This window comes from Aphidius gifuensis, linkage group LG2, assembly GCF_014905175.1.
Source record: "Aphidius gifuensis isolate YNYX2018 linkage group LG2, ASM1490517v1, whole genome shotgun sequence".
In the NCBI taxonomy this organism is placed as follows: Eukaryota; Metazoa; Arthropoda; class Insecta; order Hymenoptera; family Braconidae; genus Aphidius; species Aphidius gifuensis.
In genome coordinates this window covers 5,181,899-5,202,551 of record NC_057789.1, presented here as the reverse complement: position 1 = coordinate 5,202,551, position 20,653 = coordinate 5,181,899, and the positions used below count along the sequence as shown (strand labels likewise).

Genomic DNA, 20,653 nt, shown 5'->3' with positions numbered 1-20,653 from the left:
CTATATTAGATAACTAATAAATGAATTAAAATTATCCAATTAACAAAAATCAATAATTAACTTTCATATACATATTTATTTATTATTTATTTTGTTAATATATATTTTAAATATCACAGTTTTTTAGTCGGCAAGTATTTTGACTGTATTTTTAAATTAAATAATTATTTCACAGTAAAATAAACAAATAGCAAAGCAAAAAATATTTTATATATAAAAATTTAAATTTTTCATTTCAAATAACATTAATAATTTATTATTATTATTATTATTTAATTTTGAGAGGCATAAAATTTACACTTCATCAAACTTTGACATAACAAATTTTAAATTTTAATTATCTAAATTGTAAAATTAATTTAATAAAGACACTATGATTTTTGGTCAGTACTGGGTATAATTTGTGTTTTAGTTGTTATTTGAAGTGGTACAGAAAATAATTCTTCCCAAGGTGGCTGAATAGCATTAACAACAGCTTCAGCAGCACCAGTTGATACAAATTTAAGTGTCCATAATTCCTCAATGCCAGCAACTTCATCAAGAAAGCTTAAGCCCAATGATGACTCGTCAAATATAACTTCAATTAAATTAGAAATTGCTTGTTCAGTAAATTTAATAGGTGTTTCATTTGATTCAGGTAGTAACCAATGAATTTTATCTTCAGTTAATATTAATGATGATGTTGTTATGACAAGTCCACCAATATTAAGTTTTTTTTCATTATCCTCTAGCTTTAATGTTGCACTTGAAAATAATGCAAGAATTCTAACAGCATCACCATTACGATGATAAGCTGACAATGACATTAAATTGTGAATTGATGTTGTGCATTGTTCAGGTATTGAAAATTCAACTTCACAACTATTTGGCAATGATAAGTCAGTCAAATAAAATAATACATTTGATGTTCTTTGAAAATCTTGTAAAATACACATCAATGTTAAATTTGATGATTCATCAGCAATTTTATTTGGTTGTTGAAGCTCAATAAGTACACCTTGTTTAAATGGTAATGGTGCAAATGTACGAAGTCTATCAGTTGTCCAACTTATTTCTTTTTGTAGCCAATTTTGTGGATCATCACCTTCTTGACCAATTATTTTTAATACATACATTTTAAGTGTTGACAAAACAATACAGCCTGGAAAAGTTCTTGTCTGATTTTGCATTAATATTTCCGACTGTAAATTAAATATTTCGATATTAAATATAAAATATTATTTAAAAAAAAATATATAATATAAATATTTTTACCCTCAAAAATAAAACAAGTTCTTCATTTTCTTGTTCAAAAACATTCAATATAAGATGTAATTTAATTCTATGATCTACACTACAAAAATCAGTGTATGAATATTCAATGTCACTGATAAATAATTCTGTTGAATTATCAAGTTTTATTGGTGAACCTTTGGTAGTACCAATTTTCATACTTTCAAGTAAACCTAAATAACAAAAAAAGTATTTAATTATTTTTATTTTTCTTCAGTATTTAATTTTTAATTTCTTACCACCAAGCATTGATGTTATATTTGCAACAGGAGTATAAGAGCTATCTTTTTCAGCTTCATTTTTTATATTTTGTTCACCAACAATTTTATCAGAATTTTTAATATTTTTATTTTCATAAGCAGTACAAACACTATCTGTTAAAGAACCTAAAAAACAATTGAGCTATCATTAGTAAAAATTATTTATTTTATTTATTTTATTTATATGAAAATTATGTATACCTGAAGAGCTACTTTCAGTTAATCCTGGCATAACAGGAGCTACATCTGGAATGGTCAAGAGACTTGGAGCAACAGCAATTCTACGCTCTTCAGATGATCTTTTTCTACTTGGTGTTGATGTTGATCTGTAGCAATATTTAAAAACTTATCAGAGACTCTTTCCTTCTGTTTAATTTTTGCATTGTATAAATACTGTTAATATACATGATATAAAAATGATTTAGGCGAATTAAAAATGATAATTAATTATTATTTATTAAATACTCACTTTGTACCATCATCAAGTACTTCAATGCTACTTTGACTTGGATTACTCAATATTTCAATGTCACTATCACATTTTCTTGGCAGTGTATTAGCTGATGGTGTTGATTCTCTTGATTCTTCTAAACTCGTTGCTGAGCCTTAAATTTAAATTTAATGTGTCAATCGAAATATAAATATAATTATTTTAAATGAACAAATGATTGAAGTGTAGAGTGTAATGAATGGAAAATAAATTGGGACAGATTGTGGAATAATTAAGAATTTATAGTAGAGTGAATTATCAATTTTTTTTTTTTTTTGTGTAAATGCTGTAATATAGTGAAATTAATTAGCTGAAAGCTTACGTCGAGAGTCAGAGTTCACCAGAGAAATGGTGACGGATAATGCTCCACCCTCTTTTCCACCTGCACCGGGGATTAGTATGTTATATAAGTATCAATCAAAACAAATTTTTAAAAACAACTAAAATACCATTTTAAATAAAATCACACACTTTTTTTAAAAAAAAAAAAAAACTTAAATGTTACCTGAAAAAATTATTACTTATTAATTCAAGAGACAGAAATTTCAAAAATTCGTGCAATCACTTTTCGAGCAATAATTTAATAGAAAAAAAATTCAATGAAAATTATTATTTCTTTTTTTTTTTTTTGATAATAATAAATTTAAAAAAAAAAAGCAAAATCAATAGATAAATTAATTATTTAAATAAAATTGAAATTAAAAATCAACTAATGATATTAAATTTAATTTTTTTTTTTGTTTTTCAATTTTCAAAATCTCACCAATACTCGAGTAGGATGCAGAACGTTGAAGATTTGTGTCTATTTGATTATCTTCATTATTATCATTTGAAATATCAGTCTTACATGGGCTTGAATTATTTTCAATTGAATTTTTAGCATCTTTTTTAGGTGTAAGTAATTCATCTGTTTGAATGACTAAATTACTATCACATGATGGACAAGTTGGTGGTTTTATTTGTGATATTGTTGATGGAGTAGCAGTAGAAAAATAATCTGGATCCTGTGAAAAATGTGTTGAACATTTCATACATTTAAATACTTTAAGTAAAATTGGTCGTTTTTCTGACCAATCACTTATTGTTTTAACAATTTTAATAGCATCTTCTGGTTCAACAAAATATGTTCGATTTTGTCTGTCTCTTCTTGCTGTATCAAATATTAAATCAATTGTTGTTTTTTCACCACGACCCATGACACAAGACAACACACTATCTGTTGACCAACGATATTTAATTTTTCTTGTTATTGAATCTCTTTCTTTAATAAGATCTTGTGATATTATTAAAAAAATTTCTTCCATTTCTTCTTCATCATTATTTTTTATTTTTTGTACTAAATATAATTCTCCTTCTTCATCTTCTGAATCATAGCAAGTTTCTATATTACTTTTAATTTGTTGATTTGTATCTTCTTCTAATATTGTACTGTTCTCTTCAATTTGATTAATCAATTGATCAGTATTTTCATTAATGGTTTTTTCATCATCTATCTTTTTTTCAGCATATTCACTACTAGCACCTGGTGAATTCCAATGTTCAGTTTCATTATTAATATTAATACGATCAGCTTGAATAAATGATGATGCTTCCATTGACGGTGTTGAGCTAAGAACTACTCCAGTTGTTCTTTCAATACCCATAATATCTTGTACAAATGAACCAGCATGACTACTCAACCAATTATCATTACCAAATTTTTCTCTTAATGCTAACATTTTTTTTTTAGTTTCTAAATGATCAGTTGATGGATCTGAATATGATGCTGATAATATACTTGTATCTATTGTTTTATCATCACATTCATCATCATCAGCAATAATTGCTTCTTGTAAATTTCTTTTTTTTTTAATTTTCATCATCGTTTTTGATGTATTATTTATAACAACATCAGTTGTCATTGAGCTTATTGAAACTGGTGTTTCAATTGATGCAGTTGTAGTGTCAGATATCATTGATGTTGATAGTGGTGTTGTTGATAAATTATCACGACAAGGTGAAGCTGCTGATCTTATTGTATATAAACGATTTTCAGAAACAAGTAATTTTTCTGATTTAGATAATGGTGATTGATCAAGAATAAATTTACTTTCAGCTAGTGATGCATGCAAATATTTCATTGTTAAAATTCTATGACGTTGATGATATGACAAAGGATTACCTTCAAGTGATATCCATTGTAATGAAGACATTGCTTCAATTGGCCAAAGTACTGAATGTTCAGACAAACAATTATAAGATAGATCCAATTCAGCTAGACAATCTAAACCTTCAAGACCATTTAAATTATCTATAAAATTATTTTTCAATACTAGTACACGTAAAGTACGATATGCAGCTTTATTAAAAACAGGAACAACTTCAAGTTTATTATATCCAAGATTAGCAAATTTTAAACTTGGTAAACAATTAAGTTCACCAGCAACAGTTAAATAATTATGACTAAGATCGAGGATTTGTAACCAAGGTGCTAGCTCAAGTGATTTATCAAGTCTTCCAAGACCATTGTATGGTAATACTAAACGATTTAATGATGCCCATACAAAACCAACACCAGCATCACCACCACATGCTACAAGTAATCTTCCAATAGTACCAACACCACCAGCACCAGTACATGTTATACTTTCTAATTGTCCTCTAACACCTTGTATACCATTCACCAAATCAATACATATTTTTTGTAATTCTAAATAACGTAAATGACGAAATTTTGTTATGTCAATGATTTTTTTTTGTTCATTTTGTGTATGAGTTATTTTTAACCATATTGTTTTTTGTACAAAATCATGTAAAAATTTTAAATCTCTAAATATTTCAATTTCTGAACTATTACATACTTGAAATGAACTTTCAAAATCTTTTGAATCATCAATTATAAATGTAAATGCATAATTTAAATTGTGCAAAAGTTTTGATGATAAAGAAAGTTTACATGTACCATTTAATACTTTATCACCATTTTTTCTGAGTAATTTTGCTAACTCAAGAATTTCTTGCATACTTGGCATGCCAAATTTAGATGATGACATTGTTAAATTAATTTATCCTTATTACCACAATAAAAATCTAGACAAATAACATAATTTTTTAGTTATTAATAAATTTATTTTTCATAAAAAAAAAATAAGAATGCAGATTTATATTTAAATAAATAAAAAATAATAAAACTTACGCGTAGTTGAAATATTTAATAGTTTAGCACAATATATGTTTTTATTTTTCTGTCACAATATTGGAATGTTGACAAATATTGTAGCTGTCATTATGTAAGATTACAATGATGAACTGTCATCATGATAAATATCAAGATGATTAATCCTTTAACATTGTTTAAATATATTTATTATTAAAACTTTTTTCTTTGTTTGTTTAATCCAAATGTTTAACACGTTTATTCAATTGTATAAAATTGTTATTTGTTATCAATCAAGAATCATCACAATGATCAACTTTGACATGACTCAACAGCACTGAAGTTTGCTCATAAACTTTTTTTTTTTTATTCGATAATATAGAAAACTGCGTTACCAATTGAATATTTGAATTTTTAATATAATTTAATTTTTTTTTGTGCTTTTCGTAATTAAAGAATATTCTAATTTTTAATTTAATGAATTAATTTTTCTATATAGTCTTTCAATTTATGCTCAATAATATTTTACATTTAAAAATTTTATAATTGTTTTAATTGTCATATTTAATCGACAAGTGTATTTTTTGATAAAAGAAAAAAACAGCTGTTTTAAAATTCAATGAATATCAAAAAAAATAAATATATTTATCAAGACAATGAAACTTAAAAATAGATATACCAAGGACTTTAATAATTCAAAGACTCTAATTTATTATTGATCTTAATATTTATCAGAGCGTTAAGTTTAAAAAAAAATTTCAATGCGATTATTTAGCACCTGCAAAGGATCAATGAATTTTCATTAGATATATATCTAAAAAATATATATTGCAAAATTTTTAGTATATCATGGACTACTAAATGAAACGTTTCAATAAAATAATAATTAACTAAATTTTATTTTGATAAATATACAGAATGATAAAAAAAGAAAATTATTTTTTAATTTTTTCTTTATTATTTGTAAGAACTGTATCGGTTTCTTCATTTGGATATTCAAAACGTCGTAAGTTAATAATTCATTTATTAATTTAAATTTAAAAAATATTATTTAAATTTTTTTTTGTAGAACAACATATGTGGTCTCAAGAATTTAAAAAATGTGATGGTAATTTACAATCACCAATAGCTTTATCAACAAAAAAATCAGTGCGATTACCATTGCCAGCACTTGAAATGAATGGCTATCATGATTTTTTATTTCAACCATTGTCATTAAAAAATAATGGTCATTCTGTATCATTAAATTTTGAAAAGAATAAGATAAAAAATAAAAGATCACCTTTTATATTTGGTGGGTTATTAAATATTAATCAGGAGTATGAATTAGAAGGACTTCATTTTCATTGGGGACGAAAAAATGATCGAGGATCAGAGCACAGTCTAAATGGAGTAAGGCATGTTATTAAATTTTTTACAATTCTTTAAATTATATTTTAAATAATTTTAGTAATTAAATAATTATATGCACTCATAGATATCCAATGGAAATGCATATTATTCACCGAAACATGGCATATCCTAAAATGGAAAATGCAATGGTCAATGTCGATGGCCTAGCTGTTCTTGGAATATTTTTTCAAGTAAAATTAATTATATTTTTTTTTTAATTAAATAATACTAAATTATTAAATGATTATTTTATAATTAAATGGCATTATGAAAAAAGAAAATTTATTTAGTTACAGGATAATGATAATGAAAATTTAAAACCATTGTCACAAAATTTACCATCAATACGTTGGATTGATAATCAAATTAGTTTGAATACTTCAATAACATTGAGCTCATTGTTACCCAATGACATTGACACTTTTTATACATATCGTGGATCATTAACAACACCTCCATGTAGTGAAGCTGTTACTTGGATAATATTTTCAACACCAGTTCCAATATCTTTTAGACAAGTTTGTCATTTTTTAATAATCACAATTAAATATTAAATTAATTATACATTTGTTTTTCTGATGAATTTTTTCAGATGAATCAATTTAGAATTTTATCAAATGGTGAAGATATTCTTGCTGATAATTATCGAAAACTTCAAAAACTTGGAAAACGAAAAGTTTATTTACGAAAATTAATTCAAAATTATTCGAGTTATTATAATCAATTTGACGTTAATGTAACAAGTCTCGATTGGTATTGGCAATGAAGAAAAAATTCATTAATTTATTATACATATTTTAAATTAAATTAAATTTAGATTTTAATTTTTTTCATAAATAGAAAATCTTTTATTATGTTGTTGCTGATTTTTTTTTTTGTTTCATAATTGTCTAAACTGAATAAACGATTAATTATTATTTTTAATTTATTTTAATACTTTATTTTTTTCATATCAATTGCAAGAAATTCCAGTCAATTTATCCATTTTCTAAAAAGAGCATATGTTTTTTTTAAAAAACCGCGCTTAATTGTATTTTAAAAATGGCGACAATAAACTTTTGCCTGATTGTGTTGGTCATGTGTGTGTGTGTCATCAATCTCGGTAAAGAGAGGGGATTAATTATCAAAAATATCAAGGACGAATTACATCATTGTATATCATTAGCTGTGATAACGTGTGTGTGTCACATGCATGACAACAACAACAACAATAATATTACACTTATCTCTCATTTACTAAATAATTTTTATCTATATTTCAATCGTCACCAAGCGTTCTACAGTTATTTCGATATTGTCAAATTGTCAATTTAAAAAACAATACTCGTACCAATTGTGTTTTTAAAAAAATACACCTGTAATTTTCATAATAATAACACAACAAAAAAGTTTATTAGAAATTGTGTTGGTTATAAAAATAACATAGTGGATCATGTGTTTTTTTCATTACAAGACAATGAAAATTTCGATTAAACAATTTTAATAAATTTAAATAATAATCAACTTATATTTATTGAATATATTATCAATAAATTAAAATGGTTTTTGAATCAATTGTAGCTGAGCTACTAAATAAATTTCTGGGTGAATATATCCAGAATTTAGATTGTACTCAGCTCAAGCTCAGCCTCTGGGGTGGTGAGTAATTTTAAATTACTATTAAAATAATTAAATAATTCATATTGATATTAATAATAAAGAAAAGAAATTAAAAAAATACAATAATTGTTTTAAGACAAACATATGGGATGTATCATATTTCATTAGACATGATGTCATAATAAACTATTTTTAGATATGAAAATATTACAATAACATTATCAGGTCTTTGTGTTGTTTATCAAAACACCTATACTAGTTGATATTTTTAAATAGAGCACATTTATAAAGACACGTTAATATTTTTTAAAATTGATATTATCATTATTTTACTTTTGGTGAGTTGATGAATTAAATTAGCTGAAATTATCGATGAAGTCATTGTTCCTAAGCCACTCAATATGTCAACAAAATGTCAAGGCTGTCATCTTAAAATATAAAAAATAAATGAATTAATAAATATTCCATATGTTAATATTATTATTTTGAATATTAATTAATTAATTTATTTATTTTGTTATTTTCAGGTGATGTTGTACTCACTGATTTACTTATCAAAGAAAATGCATTGGATATGCTTGATCTACCAATTAAATTGGGATACGGAAGATTAGGTATTTATAATAAATAATAATAAATGATTATTAATAATAGAAAAATAATTGTATTATGTATTTTAATTTAAATGAATATAGGTAAACTGATACTAAAAATACCATTCAAGGACATGTGGAATGGTCAAATTGATGCAATAATTGAGGAATTATTTATACTTGTTGTACCAACAAGTCAAATGCAATATGATTCTGAAAAAGAGGCTAAAGCTGATCTTGAAGCAAAACATGCTGAAATAGCAAGAATTGAAAAAAATAAACAACTTGCTGATACAAAAGCAGCTGAAAAAATTGATGATTCAATGATGGAAAAATTAATAGCAAGAATGATTAAAAATATACATGTTGAAATAAATAGAATTCATGTACGTTATGAAGATCATGTTACATTTAAAAACCATCCATTTTCAATGGGTTTTACATTAAATCGTTTGGCACTTGAAAGTTGTAATGATACATGGTCAACAAGTGGTAATTTAAAAGACATGTATGCAATACAGCAAATATTTAAATTATGTACATTAGATGGATTTGCTGTTTATCTCAATCCAAATCTAATGCAATTTAGTCAACAATCACCAACAAAATATTTAAATTTATTTTCATCAAGTATTGCAACAATTGATTTTGTACCAAATGATTATGAATATCTTGTTGGTCCAATAAATGTTAAAGCAAAATTAAAATTAAATCCAAAACCAGAAACAGATGGTAGTAATTATACAATACCAAAAATATGGCTAGATCTTGAAATGCAAAAATTACGTATTGGTTTAACTAAAAAACAATATCAAACATTATTACAACTTGGTGAAGGCCTTGATCGTGCTAAAAAATCATCACCATATAGAAAATATCGTCCAGATGTATCATCATATCATGGACATTATAAAAAATGGTGGAAATTTGCATATAAATGTATTGTTGAAGAAGAAGTTAAAAGATGTCAAAATAATTGGGATTGGTTACATATGAAACAACATCGTGATACATGTCGTAAATATGCAACAACATATAAAACAAAATTAACATGTAAAAAAATTAATCAAGATATTGAAGAATCATTAATTGAATGTGAAAAAAAATTGGATATATTTAATTTAGTTATAATAAGACAACAAATTGAAATGGAAGTTGAAAGATTAGCTGAAAAAGAAAAAACATTAAAAGCTGAAAGAGGATGGTTTGGTTTTTTATGGTCATCATCACAAACACAACAAGTTAAAGAATTAAATTCAGCAGCTGCTATTATGAAAAAATTTGAAGAAGCTATGACACCACAAGAAAAAGAAAAGCTATATCGTGCTATTGATTATCAAGAAAATTCAGCACCAACACATTATCCAGAAACATTTGTTGAAATTGATACATCATTTTTTTTACATGGTTTACAAATTATTGTATCTGATACTGATAAAGAATGTTGTGATGTTCTTGATTTACAATTTAATGGTGTTAAAGTTGGTTTTAATTCACGTCCAGCAGCAAATGCAATTCTTGTTACTGTATCATTAAATGAAATGAAATTACTTGGTGTTAAACAAAATAATATAATACCAGAATTATTAACATCAGAGGGTAGTTCAGATAGTGCCCTATTTAATATATCATATGAAAAAAATCCTATTGATAAATTATGTGGTGATCGTATTATTGTTAAATCAAAATCAATTAATGTTGTTTATGATGCACAAACAATAATTGAACTTGTTAATTTATTTAAAGCACAAAATCATACAGCATTAAATCAAATACAAGCTGCTGCTGCTGAAAGACTTGAAAATTTTAAAGAAATGTCAGCACTTGGTATGGAATATGCAATACAAAAACATTCAATACTTGATATTCAAGTTGATATTGAAGCATCACAATTAATTATACCAAATAGTGGTTTTTATAGTGATAATAGTGCTGTTATTGTTATTAATTTGGGTAGTTTAAAAATACATTCAATTGAAAAACCAAAAGATGATTTAGCAACAAGTACTGTTAAACAACTTGTTAATATGGGAAAAAGTGAAGAAGATATACTTAATCATTTAAGAAAATTTAGTTATGATAGATTTGTATTAAAAATTGTTAATTTTCAAGCATTAGTAGCATCAGAAAATGAAGATTGGCATAATTCATTATCATCAACAACAAATTCAATGGCATTATTACAACCAACAACACTTGAAATACAATTTCATAAATGTTTAATAACTGATGATCCATTATTACCAAAACTTCGTTTAATTGGAGAATTATCATCACTTGCATTAAATATTGAAGATGCAAGATTATTAGAAGCACTTACAATTGTACAAAGTATACCATTTCCAGAAGATGAAGAGACAACATTAGAACAAGTACCACTTAGTAAATCATTGTCACAATTATCAATAAATGTTATTAAAGAATTAACAACAATATCAAATACAAATGATAGAAAAAAATCAGATGATACAGTTGTTAAACAAACAACTGATTTTGAGGCAAATTTTGTCATGAAAGAATTTACATTAACAGTATCAAAACGTCATGAAGATCAAGTCAAGCCATTTATTAAAATTGATGTTTTAAAACTTGAAATTGAAATGATACAAAGAACATATGATCAAGAAATAATGCTTAGACTTGGTGGTATACAAATGACACAATATCATAATAATGAAGAAATATTTATGATAAATACACCAATGACATCTGGTAAAGAAGATTATCTTATTGTTATACAATATGTTAATGTTAATAAACGTTCACCAGAATTTATAACAAGACATGGATCTGTTGTTAAATTATTAAAACTTGAATTTACAATGCTTGATGTTTTACTTCATCAAGAATGCTTGATAAATCTTTTAAAATTCATAACATATTTTCAAGATAAAATGATATTAACAGCACCACCACCAAATCCAAAAAAAGATCGTTTTGCTGGAGGTAAAAATTTAACACCATTAACAGCAATACAAGAAGATACATCAACATTTATCAAAGATCAAATACAAAAATATAAAAATAAAACAGATAAAAAAAGAAAAAATATTGTTGAATGTATTGATTTAAAAATTAAAGCTAAAATTGGAACAATTAGTTTAAAAATGAGTAGTGATTATCGTGATATTAGTTCATTTTTTATTGAAGGAATAACAGCTGGTTATATTATGAAAGTATCATATTCACAAGCAAATATAAATCTTTCATCAGTTAATATTAAAGATTTAAATAGCTCATCAAGTTATCGTAATATTGTGTCAGTTGAAGGATCAGAATCATTACAAGTACAAGCAGTTATGTATAATATTGATCCAAGTGAAATTGATAAAAATAGTATGTCAATTAAAGTTGTCATGGGTTGTCATAGAGTTGTATTTTTAAATTCATTTGTCGAGGGTGTTATGAATTTTTTAAATAATTTTCAAACAGCACAACAAGCTATTAAAGAAGCATCAGTTGCTGCTGCTGAAGCAGCAAAAACAAATATTAAAGATGTACAAGAATCAGCAGCAAGAATTGAATTATCAGTTAAATTAAAAGCACCAGTTATTTATGTACCATTAAATTCAAAAAGTGAACATTGTCTTATGCTTGATATGGGTAATTTAACAATTTATAATACGTTTGAAAAACTTGATAATATTAATGATCATGGTGATTCACCAATTGTTGATAATATGAAAATTGAATTACAAAATTTAAAATTATCAAGAATTAGAATTAATATTGATAATTTTACTATGGAAAATGAAGTTTTATTATTACAACCAGTTAGTTTTACATTATTAATGAAAAGAAATTTATCAACATCATGGTTTACATCAATTCCTGATATTGAAATGTATGGTAGATTAAAAGCCATTGAATTATTATTAAGTCATGCTGATTATGTTATGATGTTAAAAGTACTTGAAGAAAATTTAGGTGAAAGTATTGATGATCCAAAACCACAACAACAAATACAAAAAATTGAAAAAAAAATAAGTGAAATACGTAATACATCATTGACGACAACAACAACAACAAAAACTGAAATTGAAATTATTAAAAAAAAAGATAATAATTTTGATTTAAATCAAGAACAAAAAAATATTCATACATCAATGAAATTTGAATTTATAATGGAAAGTTTTGTTATTAATTTATTTACTGGTGGTTCAAAATTATTAAAAAGTAAAACTTCACCATTACATTTACCAGAAAATGGTTTAGCTAAATTTGGTCTTACACATTTTGCTGTTAAAGGAAGAATATTTGCTGATGGTTTATTAGCAACATCAATACTTTTAATGAATTGTACATTAGATGATACAAGACCAAGTAGACAAGGTTCATTAATAAGAATTATGGAAAGAACATCAGCAGTACCATCAATTGATGATTTAACAAAAACAAATGATACTAAACCAATAAGAAGTATGATTGATGTGACATTTAGAAAAACTGAAAATGATATGTTTGTTGATGTTCGTGTATTTTCATTTAGTATTATTGTATCATTGGATTATCTTATGAAAATTAAAGATTTTTTCCAAGTACCAGCAACTAATCAGTCAACAACAAATGCAGCATTAATGTCATCACAAAAAGGTGTTATTGATGTTAAAAAAAAAACAACACCATCACAACCAATACCAGTTATGTTGACAGTTAATATACATTTAGAAAAACCAGATATTATTTTATTAGAAGATATGGATGATATTAATTCAAATTGTATTGTATTAAATACTGAATTATTTATGAAAGTACGAATGATTGGTGAGCATCAAGTTATTACTGGAGCAGTTAAAGATCTTTCATTATCAACTGGTATTTATAATCCAATAAGACGAGCTGATTGGATATATCAAGTATTAAGACCTTGTACTGTTAGTATTGCTGGTTCAACACCAGAAGGTAAAGGTCTACATGTTGATGTTTCATGTACAGATATACATTTGTCTGTATCACCAGGTGTTATTGAAATTTTAAATCGTGTTGTACAAAAATTAACAGCAAAAGAAACTGATAATGAAGAAGAAATTAATAAAGAACCAAATCATGAAGGTTTATGGTTAATATCACCATTTCAAGAAAAAGAATATTGGTTTTTAAAAACAGATATTGCCACTGAAGTTACTGAAGATGCTGAATTTTCTGATAATGAAGAAATTACTATTCCATATAAAGCTGAACTTGCTATTGTATCAGCACCAACAATATTATTAACACTTGAAGCTGGTGTTGGAAATAAAACATTACCAATGTTATTACTTCATCTTGGTTTTCAAAGTAAAATACATGATTGGAGTACAAATACAATGAGTATTGAAACAACAATGACAATGCTCATGTCATATTACAATAGTTGTTTAGCACTTTGGGAGCCACTTATTGAACCAGTAACAAGTACTAATAATAATGGGGAAAAAATATCATCATCATGGGAATTAACAACAAAAATACAATTTAATGATTTATCAATTGAACAAGGTATCAATGCACTGAGTCCAAGTGTTGAAAGTGAACCTGATGATATAACACAAACAGCTAAAATGTCAATTGACATTATGTCATCAGATAGTTTAGAAATAACTGTTACAAAAACATGCCTTGAGGTATTACAACAACTTGGTAATGCATTTTCAAGTGCTATGGAATTAAATGATAAAAAAACAACAACAACAAAATTAGCACCATATGTTTTAAAAAATGAAACTGGTATGGCACTAAAACTTGATTTAATAACAAGTAATTTTAAAGTTATAAGTGGCACATTTGATAATGATCCATTGCCTGATAATTATGCTGATGTATTACTTGAAACTGGTGCATCAGTACAGCTAGCACCAATAACAGCAATATCAAGTAGTGATATATTAGCACAGCTTAAAAGTGTAACAGTCAGTGATCGTGGTGATAGTAAATTTGTCGTGACATTTATTGATATAAATAATAAATTAGAAATTCCTGTATTACGTGCTGACAAAAGATTTTTTTCATTAAAATATAGAAAAGAAAGTTCAGAAGAATGGGGTATAATATCTGATGTTGTTGTTGAAGATGGTAGTACTATTGTTACACTGAGAAGTATACTTCAAGTTTATAATCATTTTACTGAACCAGTAGCTGTTTATTATATGACCAAAAGAGGCAATGAAGTTGAATGTGTTGGTACTGTTGGTCCAAATGAAAAATTAAATTTACCACTAGATGCTGTTTATACACCGACAAATATTTATTGGCTATTTTTTAGTGTCAATGGTAATATGTTTTCAATTGAACCATTTGTATGGAAAGATTTACAAAAAACTGTATCAATGACTAAACTTTTAAAATGTGAACCAAAAACTAAACAAGAAACAAAAGAACCATTTTATGTTCAGGTAATAAATATTTTTTAAATTAACTAATATATTTTTCTATTAAAAAAATTTAATTTATCATCTCAGCACTTGATTATTTATTAACACAAATTAAATGAATGATATAAAATAATGAGCATGATTTTATTAACAATATATTATTCGAAGAAAATACTTGAATATTTTCATTTTAGATTTTTTTCACCGTGATTGTGGTTGGTTGTATCCTTTATAATAATATCAGTTTTGATTTATTATTAAATAAAATTAATTGGCGTGAACAATTTAATCGGTTTATCAGTATTAATGAAACAAAATGTCACAGTTGGAATAATAATAATAACACAGCGAAATATATAAAAGGACCTATTCAGGTACCGTTAATATATAAAGCATCAAATGCAAATAATTATCAAGATATTTTTTTATTTTATTCAATGTTTAATTATTGTTTAATTATTTATTAGTCACGCTGTGAGGTAGAATTTAGCTTCAATGTATTTGGGATTTAATTTTTATAATTTATTTTGGCATGATTATTTATTGAATGCATATTTAAATTGATGGTTTTTTTAAACATTTTTTTACATTGATTAATAATTGTTTTATTTGAATTTTTGTATTTCAGGTTGTTGGTGAAATTGAACAAGTGTATTTTGAAAATACAAGCAGACACACAATGGCTAGTACTATTTATAATATACACTTGTATCCTTCAGTGTATCTTAAAAATTTTTTGCCAATTGATATTGTTATTGTATTACCTGGACAAGTTGAAGAGAAAATAATCAAAGCAAGTGAGACACTTCAATTGCCAACGATTGATCCTACTCATTCAAATATTGTCATAAAGGTATGGTTTTTTTTTTTTTAATATTTCTTGTCTTGAAGATTTTTTAAATTAAACATAAATAAATAAATAAATAAATTTGCTTTCAGCTACAACAATACTTGGAAAAAGATTGGTCATGCAAAGGTGACATTGTTACAAATCCATCAGAATTTTCAGTCTGGTCGTTTGAATCATTTGACAGTGCTCAAAAAGTCGTGATGGATCTTGGAATGCATTGTTCATTTGAGCATGGTTCAGTTGTCATGGCTCTCTATTGTCCCTTCTGGATGCTAAATAAAACTGGATTAATGCTGTCTTACAGGGTAAGCATATTATCTGTTAAACTAATCAAAGCTCTTTTTTTTTTCTTAATAATTAATTTACACTTTTTTATTTTGTACCTTTTTATTCAGCACAAATATTATTTATTTATAAATTCATTATTTAATCATCTTTAAATTTATTATCATTTAATATTAAGTTACTTGTGTCAAGTTCTTTTAAAAATACTAATAATACTTTTTATAAATAACATTTTTATGAAAAATATTTAAAACTAACATACACTCTTTTAAGCGAATTCATGCGCGTTTTAAATTATTTTACAGAAATCAAGTAAAGGTGGCAAAGGCCAGCCAAGTCCAGTCAAGGTAGACACCTTATCTTCTATACTTTATGGATTTTGAATTTATTTATCTTTTATTTTTTATATTTATTATTTTTATTTTTATTTATTTTTTCTATCAACCATTAAGGTAATGAGAGAGAAAAATTAATTGAGCTGCTTTTCATTAAATAATAAATATTATTTATTTATATTAGAAGATATGTATTTCAGAAATTAGCGTGTGGTTGGCGAAATCATAAAAGGAGTTTCTGTGATTTTGGCAGAAGAAAAAAAAAACTGGTGATTCTATATTTAGAAATTTTAATTTACAGTGATGTTTACATAATCAATCATACAGTTTTTTTTTTTTTTTTTTTATTCAATTTAATTCAGAAAAAATAATAATAAAAATTTGAAAAAGAAAACCGCAGAGGACATACTGGTGGTGGCTTACTAACAATCAACATTCAACGAGTCTAGATGTTAACAAAAACATAAATCTAGAAAAAAATAAATTGATGTTATTATTTTTTTATTTGCACAGCAAATGCATGCATCAGGCTCTCAATTAAAAGAAAAAAAAAAACCGCATGATTTCCACATTGACACGTACACTTAGTAACACAACTCTTAACTAATTCACAAATATTTCATACCCTGTTATTTAAAATGTGTTGAGTTGATTAGCAGCTATTTTCCTAAATCACTAAAAAGAAAAAAAATCCTTGTGTCTGATAAATGTTGTAGTTTAATTAACCATTGAATTATAATTTGTTTTTTTTTCTTCTGTTTTTTTAGAATTCAGAGGATCATTTAAATGTGATTTATCATCCTGAGCATTACAAAGGACCAATATTATTTTCATTTCGTTCAAAGGCATTTTTTGGGAAAAAAAAAGCCATGGTGAGAATTGAGGATGGTGAATGGTCAGAGAAATTTCCTATTGATGTTGCTGGAAGTAAAGGTGCTGTTGTTTGTAGATACAATGGAATAAATTATCGTATGGGTGTTCATAATCAATTGACATATAATTCATTGACAAAACAAATAACATTTACACCATATTATGTATTAATAAATAATGCTGATTTTATGATTGAATGCCAAGAGGCTAATCGTCCAGCTAGTCATTTAACAAAAATATCACCTGGTGAATGTACACCATTTTGGCCTGAGGCTGAAAATGATAAAAAAATGTTAACAGCAATGGTATCTGGTTATCCAGAAAAAACAGCACCATTTTTATTTACTGATGTACATACAACATTATTAAAATTAGATAATAAATATGGTGGTATTAATGTTGATGTTAATATTAATGAAGGTGGTGTTTATATATCATTATCAGCTTATAGTCCAGGTGATGCACCAGGATTAATTATAAATCATACACCACGTACAATGCATTTATGGGAAAAAGGATCAATGAATGTACGTACAATACAATCATTTAATAGAATGTTTTATACATGGGAAATACCATCTGGTTCAAGAATATTACTGTGGGAAGATTCAAATAAAAAAGAAATTGATAATGATTTACGTAAAGATAATCTTGGTACATTTAAATATGAAGATACTGATGAAGAATTTTATTATGTATCATTTTTAGATGGTACACAACGTGTATTGCTATTTACAACAAATTTAAAAATTGCTGAAGATTGTCAATTATTTGGTGATCTTGAAATAATTGATCAAGAAATAACAATGAATATACATGGTGTTGGTGTATCACTTGTTAATAATGTTACAAGAGCTGAATTACTTTATATGTGTATTGCTCATTCTGGTATTATTTGGGAAACACAAAAATCAATTGGTAATCGTTGGAGACAATTAAATACAAATGATGTTGTATCAATTGAAGAAGGATATCAAAAATATATGTGTGAATTACAAATTGGTAATGATATATCATCAATAACAATGCTTGAGCCAAAATTAATGGTTGATTATCAAACAATGGAAATGATTAAACCACATAAAAGACATTTACGTCGTACATTTCAAACTGGTCTTTGGATACAATATCGTACATCAGCACATCAAGTACAATTACATGCTAAAATTAATCGTTTACAAATTGATAATCAATTATCTGAATGTGTATTTCCAGTAATATTAGCACCAGTACCACCACCAAAAAGTATTGCACAATCATCAGTTATGAAACCATTTGCTGAATTAAGTATGGTTAAACGTTCACTTGAACATAGTAATGTACAACAATTTCGTTATTTTAAAGTACTTGTACAAGAATTTCATGTTAAAGTTGATATTGGTTTTATAAATGCATTAATGGCATTTTTTGAAGCAAATCAAGTTAATGAAATTGAAGAAAAAAAGCTATTTCAAAAAGACATGAAATTAGTTGATGAGCCATTATTGTATCATGTTAATCTTATAACAACTGCTGAACAAAAAAATTTCTTTGATTTATTACATTTTTCACCATTAAAAATACATTTAAGTTTTACAATGTCTGGTGGTGGTGATGGTCCATCAGCATTACCACAAGTTGTTAATGTTCTTTTACAAGGTATTGGTGTTACAATAACTGATATTAATGATATTGTATTTAAGCTAGCATATTTTCAACGTGATTATGTTTTTATGACAAATCAACAATTAATATCTGAAGCAACAAATCATTATGTTGGTCAAGCAATTAAAAGAGCATATGTACTTGTTCTTGGTCTTGATGTTATTGGTAATCCATATGGTCTTGTTGTTGGAACAATGAAAGGTATTGAGGATCTTTTTTATGAACCATTTCAAGGTGCAATTCAAGGTCCAGGTGAATTTGCTGAAGGTTTATTGCTTGGTGTTAGAAGTATGCTTGGACATACTGTTGGTGGAATGGCTGGAGCTGTTTCTAAAATAACTGGAGCTATGGGTAAAGGTCTTGCTGCACTTACATTTGACAAAGATTATCAAAGAAAACGTCAAGAACAATTAAATGCACAACCTGGTAATTTACAAGAAGGTCTTGCTAGATCTGGTAAAGGACTTGTTATGGGTGTTGTTGATGGTGTTACTGGTGTTGTTACAAAACCATTTTCTGGAGCTAGAGAAGAAGGTGTTGAAGGATTTTTCAAAGGTTTTGGTAAAGGTGTTGTTGGTCTTGTAACAAGACCAACTGCTGGTGTTATTGATTTTGCAAGTGGATCATTTGGTGCTGTAAGAAGAGCTACAGAAATGAATGAAGAAGTTAGAAGAGTCAGAGCACCAAGATTTCTTCAACCTGATTGTTTAGTTAGACCCTATATACGTGAAGAAGCTGAAGGAAATAAAATACTTTTTGAATTGGAAAAAGGAAAATATGCAAATACTGATATTTATTTTTTCCATATTACAATTGGCAAAGATGTACTTTTATTGACTGACAAAAGAATAGCCATGTTAGAACACAGTGATTTATTTGGGGGATGGAAAGTTGATTGGGGCTATACTTGGCAAGAAATTATTGAGCCTAAAATTATTGACAGAGGTGTACAAATTGCTGTTAAAGATGAACGTAAAAAAAAAGGATTTGGTTCATTTTTTGGAGCAACGGACCAAACAAAAATCATCATTATTTCAGATTACATTCAAAAACAGGTAATTTTAATTTTACATTTTCTTTATTTTTTCATTATTAATGATAATGTTATTTAATAATGTTTTTTTTTTTTTTTCTTTTCCAGTTGCTTTGCAGTAAAATTCATGAACAGATAAATCAACTCGACATGTAAAATAAAATAATTACAATATAAAAAATACTTCCTTTATAATACGCACACCATTATCTTGTGCTTCTAAAGTTTCATTAATGTTTTTTAAAAATTATTATTAATTGAATGATAAAATGAGTACTGCCTAACAAAAAAAAAAAAAGAGAAAAAATAAGTCAAAATAACTTAAAATTAATTTAATAGTGATTAAATAATCATAAGTTTTTTTTATTATAAAAAAAAAACAAAACTTACATTATCTAGTACACCAATAGATTCTACTAGTCGTAAAATCCATTATTATTATTTAATTTTTACAAGATTTCAAAAACTAAAGCACAAAAATTAAAAAAGTTTCTTGATATCTTGATATATTATTATTTTTTTTTTCGTTATTTTTTTATTT

At 25.9% G+C, this 20,653-nt stretch overlaps 3 protein-coding genes across 8 annotated transcripts; 2 read left to right on the top strand and 1 right to left on the bottom strand.

The window, feature by feature from the left end:
• Positions 1–56: 56 nt before the first annotated feature.
• Positions 57–5,504, bottom strand: LOC122848569 (serine/threonine-protein kinase 11-interacting protein). 2 transcript variants are annotated; one of them, XM_044146738.1, is made up of 8 exons: positions 5,198–5,504; positions 2,786–5,091; positions 2,345–2,404; positions 2,002–2,137; positions 1,734–1,858; positions 1,512–1,658; positions 1,255–1,445; positions 263–1,181 (listed from the first exon to the last, which is right to left on the bottom strand). In XM_044146738.1, exons 2-8 carry the CDS (start codon positions 5,052–5,054, stop codon positions 372–374), a joined length of 3,738 nt encoding a protein of 1,245 aa, XP_044002673.1. In that variant the 5' UTR covers positions 5,055–5,091; positions 5,198–5,504; the 3' UTR covers positions 263–371. The 2 variants fall into 2 exon arrangements, with proteins under 2 accessions (XP_044002674.1, XP_044002673.1); XM_044146739.1 differs by lacking the exon at positions 2,345–2,404 and having other exon boundaries at positions 57–1,181.
• Positions 5,505–5,999: 495 nt separating this feature from the next.
• Positions 6,000–7,316, top strand: LOC122848568 (carbonic anhydrase 2-like). The gene is made up of 5 exons (XM_044146737.1): positions 6,000–6,164; positions 6,228–6,555; positions 6,636–6,741; positions 6,841–7,068; positions 7,143–7,316. Exons 1-5 carry the CDS (start codon positions 6,077–6,079, stop codon positions 7,314–7,316), a joined length of 924 nt encoding a protein of 307 aa, XP_044002672.1. The 5' UTR covers positions 6,000–6,076.
• A 382-nt stretch (positions 7,317–7,698) lies between these two features.
• Positions 7,699–20,270, top strand: LOC122848567 (vacuolar protein sorting-associated protein 13). 5 transcript variants are annotated; one of them, XM_044146730.1, is made up of 10 exons: positions 7,699–8,188; positions 8,677–8,763; positions 8,845–15,113; positions 15,287–15,466; positions 15,721–15,945; positions 16,032–16,247; positions 16,533–16,574; positions 16,763–16,831; positions 17,330–20,134; positions 20,221–20,270. In XM_044146730.1, the coding sequence occupies exons 1-10, from the start codon at positions 8,089–8,091 to the stop codon at positions 20,266–20,268; spliced, it is 10,041 nt and encodes a 3,346-aa protein (XP_044002665.1). In that variant the 5' UTR covers positions 7,699–8,088; the 3' UTR covers positions 20,269–20,270. The 5 variants fall into 5 exon arrangements, with proteins under 5 accessions (XP_044002665.1, XP_044002667.1, XP_044002668.1 ...); XM_044146732.1 differs by lacking the exon at positions 16,763–16,831; XM_044146734.1 differs by lacking the exon at positions 15,287–15,466 and having other exon boundaries at positions 7,700–8,188.
• Positions 20,271–20,653: the final 383 nt, after the last annotated feature.